We start from the raw sequence: 4,243 nt of genomic DNA on the forward strand, positions 1-4,243 counted from the left end.
AGATAACCATAAAGTTGCAGTAGTGGTGGAAAGGGAATCGTGCAACACATTTGAAAACAATGTTGTCTCTCACTGCGAAATATAGATTTTATTATTATTATTATTTTTATAATTCGAATCCATTGGAGAACATATCGATTAGTCTATCAACTATCAAGTACTTGTTATCGCAGACCAACATAGTCGAATGAAAAAAATCACTTAGTCTTTTCTTCTTCTTGTTTGTTGCCTCCGCTGAATTTGAATCCTGATTTCATTTCATTAACCGTTATGCCACAGTAGTCTCAAGTCTAACAGAATAAATAGTGTACGTTTTTATTGGTGATTTCACTTCTTGAACTAAGACACTATATTATAATTTGAAGAAACTTATCTTCCGTAGAACAGAAGAAAAACAAAACCACTAAAATAAGACTTGGACTATAAGGTGATGTCACATTCGCATTAATTATTGGCTTCTTACCTGTACTGGATATTTGCTGATGACTAAACAGGAAAACTTGAATAAGCAAGCAATAATTTAAAAGGAATTATTTCAATTATCTGGAAGGAATATAATTCTTAATTGAAGGTGTATGATACTTTATTTATTAATGTAGCTTCTGATTGAGGATCTTGTCCATGTCAAATAGATTGATATGTCGTTTATGACACCGGCAAGAACTTCTGCATATCTTTACAAACAGCAAAGAACTCCAAGGTTGTTAAACCAATTTTAATGTCATTTTAAGACTTTATGGTAGCATAAAAACAGGCTGCAGATTTTCCAGAAGTTGAATTGTTAGTTGCATGCAAATTCCATAATGACATAACATCCACCTATTGGTACACTTACCTCTTGCTCTATTTGACCAGTATTGGAATGCCTCCAAGGTTTGCATACACATGTTTACAAATCTGGCTTAATTTCTTCTTGTTTATTTCATTCATTAAAACCGTCTTTCTTTCTATATCTTGGTTTGTATTAACATCTTTCTGTACCTAGTTTAGGCAATTCTTTCTTTGTTTTGCTATTTTTTTGTTTTCCAAACCATCCCTTTGGAACGTACTAGTCCAACTAATCTGGGTTCTGCCCGTAGATCAAGGCCCACTATCGGGCATTTTAGCACTCCCTACTAAGAGGATTCCATCCCCACGACTCGGACTCATCTATTCTCATTTGCAAGTGATTTTCATATCTAATTTTGTCTAATAAAACATCTTTCTATTCTTTAGCTGAAATGATAATTGTTTTGTATTTTCCCATCACTGAATAACCTTATCCTTGATACTTGCCATTCTGATCTTATGTTTCAAAATTCATTTTCTGAATGTGTGAAGAAGGAATAAAAATTGTGGCCTTAATTTGTTGTAGGGCAATGGTAAATGGCATTACTCTGAATCCAACAAGTAGAGTGGCATGTGTCAGCTGCCGCAATGCCTTTGCAATGGTTTTTATACTCTGTTACATTATTCCATGATTTAACTTGTCTTACCTGCAAATATGCTCTAATACTGGACAAACAAACAGTTTTACTCTTGTCTATTTTCTTGAACCAATAATTAGGGAAGGTTGCTAGCCTAATCGTATATTCGATTGGCTTTTTGATCATATCTTCAACAATGATACATCAGGAATTGAAATCAAGAAGCAGGTATGTAAATACATGGAGTGCTCTTCTATTTGGGTCATCGCGCTTTGCTTTGCTTTAATGTAATTAACCATTTACATTTGCAGTAACACTTGTTGGCGATTATCGTAGTTTTGATCGGATTCTGCTTTGCAATTATATTTCATCTTGGAACTAAAGAGCCTAGGTTTGTTACCAATATTTAGGGGTGGCAAACGGGCGGGGCGGGGCGGATATTCGTGGGTCGAAAACGGGTAATTCAAAAAATGAATAAATTATCCGACCCGAACCATATTTGAGACGGATAAAAATGGCTTCTTGAATATGATTATTTATGGGAAATTCCTAGTCTCCCAAACTTGAGAAACCCCCAATTTGAGGTTTTACAAATGTAAAAGTTAAACACATTAGTTATTCATTTGATTAACCATTTTCTAAGTGGATAATATGATTCTTATCCATATTCAACCCATTTTTAAAAAGTTCATTATCCAACCCATTTTTTTATGGGTAATATGGGTGAATAACTGTTTTCTTTTACCCATTTTGTCACCTCTACCTATACTTAGTAAGCTTATGGATTTAAAGGGATCAAATGCCCTAAATTAACGAGGAAGCAGTATTTGGATCTGTTTCTGATAGTACTGCTTATGCATGCAGGGTGAAGCAAGTAGCTCAGGAGACTGTTCGCCATAGTAGTTCTTGGACCCGATGATTGAAAAATGGCCTGTATTATAGATAGCTGGCATTTATGTGTTAACTAGAGTTATAACGAATATATCATAGGTAACTGTAGTTTTATGGTCAGCTTCTTTCAGTTACAAGTTTTCGATCCTTCAAATATGCAGTACTTACTAGTTTGTATTGCCCGTCTTGAGTTTTACATTTGTCATTGTTATCTCATGTGTTTCTTGCTCTCTATGTAATCAATGATCTACACATGAGCCAATCTTCCAAGGCTTTGGTAATGATTTGCAATTGAGTTAACGAATAACTTTTATATCCTCCAAAAACTAGCTCTAATCAGTCTCAGCTATTTCTTAAATAGGTTCCCGACATCATCTATTTGTGCAGCTTCATTGCATCAGTCATGCTCCAGGTGCTCTTTCTCTATGGGATTGTTCTGCATCTCGTGTCCATTTTCCCTCATCTTTCTTTACATATTCTGAACGATTATTCCAGTTGCATGTAGGAGCTCAAATGGAGCAGTCACAAGTTGAAGGAATTCTTTTCAGTAGGAGGCCTCCTTTGCCTATTTTGTGGTGCTGTAGTACTCTCCCTACCGATGAACGAATTGCCAATGCCTTCATGATGGTAAGCTGCCGTTCAATCATTGTGACCTCAATTTAATCTTGAATATCAAGTTAAGGAAACCAAGAGAGGGTCAGGTTCCAAAAATTTACTGTTCCATTTGACAATCTAATCACGGTGCTATTGTTTGGCTTGTTGTTAACAGGTAACTTCAGTAGGCATGGAAAGTGAGCTAGTTGATAAACAAGTTGAGGGATCTGCTTTTGTTGATGGATCATTACACGTTTATTGTGTGGTGTAATGCTGTACATCTAGAGTCATACTAGAGTAAGTTATCTCTTTCCTTCTCTTTAAACGCCTACATTAACATATACTCTAGTACTTTATTCTTCTTTACTATTGTGAATGAAATTTAAATCTTGACATAAAACTATTCACCTTAATGCAGGTGTAACACCAGCATCATGTAATCAATCCAGCATATCGTTGTTTCACAGTTACACGATTTTCATTGGGATTCATTCTGGGAGTTGCTGCATTAGTTGGCGTCATAGTTACATGTTTTACAAACTTCAGACCTTCACATCCAATGCCCGTGGCAGAACCCTTGTTGGCATAGCTTTCAGAAGGATTGAATTGATGTACTTTTGAAGTTACATATTTGAGATTAAGGCATGGTTGATTGGTTGAAGTTGCACATTATAAATTTTAAGTCTAGTAATAAGCTAGAAGCTCTATTGCTCTGTACATCAGTTTATGCATAGTCCTTCATGTGGTCAATTCTATATTATGAGCTCAATTTTGAGCCATGTTGTAATTCGACACAGTTTCCCATTATTCCATAGAAATTCTTGCATCGAAAGAAAAAGATAGAAATTCTTGCATGTTTTAGGGAAAGAGATTGAGCCATGTACTAAAATCTTTGGGGAATCATAACTTTTAGTAATAATTAATTAAGTTTTTGTCTTCAGTTTTCCCTCTTTTGTATGCATTAAGATTTAAGCCTACGTGTATGATTTAAGTTATCTACAATTCCTTGTTTGGGGGAAAAAAAACTAATGTTATTTCTTCAAGTTTAGTACCCTGCATTTGACGTTTTATGCTATACCTACACAAAACACCAATTTTGTGAATAACCTTATCAAGAATCTAACTCGTAGCCCTTAGGCACATGCCCAATAATTGTGCATGGATATTAAAGATGCCCACTTGTATTGATCCTTCAATCTGGGCCGTTTTGTCCCTTCTTGTCCTCTCTATATTATGCTCTCTGTATTCTGGATATATAGAAAACCTATGGCACTGAATACTTGTAACTTTAAAGCATGGTCAGATTGAGCTTTGCCATTGATTACAGTAAGGGACTAACACAATGGTTTGGA

The 4,243-nt window shown here is 35.3% G+C and overlaps 1 protein-coding gene across 10 annotated transcripts; it reads left to right on the forward strand.

Annotated features, from left to right (window-relative positions):
• Positions 1 to 633: 633 nt before the first annotated feature.
• Positions 634 to 3,831, forward strand: LOC104112600 (uncharacterized). 10 transcript variants are annotated; one of them, XM_070176283.1, is made up of 9 exons: positions 644 to 873; positions 1,355 to 1,430; positions 1,547 to 1,634; positions 2,271 to 2,396; positions 2,515 to 2,574; positions 2,659 to 2,709; positions 2,793 to 2,924; positions 3,067 to 3,188; positions 3,310 to 3,831. In XM_070176283.1, the coding sequence occupies exons 5-8, from the start codon at positions 2,551 to 2,553 to the stop codon at positions 3,160 to 3,162; spliced, it is 303 nt and encodes a 100-aa protein (XP_070032384.1). In that variant the 5' UTR covers positions 644 to 873; positions 1,355 to 1,430; positions 1,547 to 1,634; positions 2,271 to 2,396; positions 2,515 to 2,550; the 3' UTR covers positions 3,163 to 3,188; positions 3,310 to 3,831. The 10 variants fall into 10 exon arrangements, 7 of the variants coding, with proteins under 7 accessions (XP_070032396.1, XP_070032384.1, XP_070032375.1 ...); XR_690031.4 differs by having other exon boundaries at positions 634 to 873; positions 2,271 to 2,574; positions 2,803 to 2,924; XM_070176295.1 differs by having other exon boundaries at positions 634 to 700; positions 2,271 to 2,574.
• Positions 3,832 to 4,243: the final 412 nt, after the last annotated feature.

Source organism: Nicotiana tomentosiformis, chromosome 1 (genome assembly GCF_000390325.3).
Source record: "Nicotiana tomentosiformis chromosome 1, ASM39032v3, whole genome shotgun sequence".
NCBI classification, from domain to species: Eukaryota; Viridiplantae; Streptophyta; class Magnoliopsida; order Solanales; family Solanaceae; genus Nicotiana; species Nicotiana tomentosiformis.

Bases quoted from the DNA above. Each gene is read 5' to 3' on its own strand.
- LOC104112600 (XM_070176295.1), top strand. From the start codon at position 2,551: ATGAGCCAATCTTCCAAGGCTTTG. The intron at 2,710-2,792 runs GTGCTCTTTCTC...CGATTATTCCAG, and splicing joins TTGCATCAGTCATGCTCCAG to TTGCATGTAGGAGCTCAAAT. The intron at 2,925-3,066 runs GTAAGCTGCCGT...TGTTGTTAACAG, and splicing joins TTGCCAATGCCTTCATGATG to GTAACTTCAGTAGGCATGGA.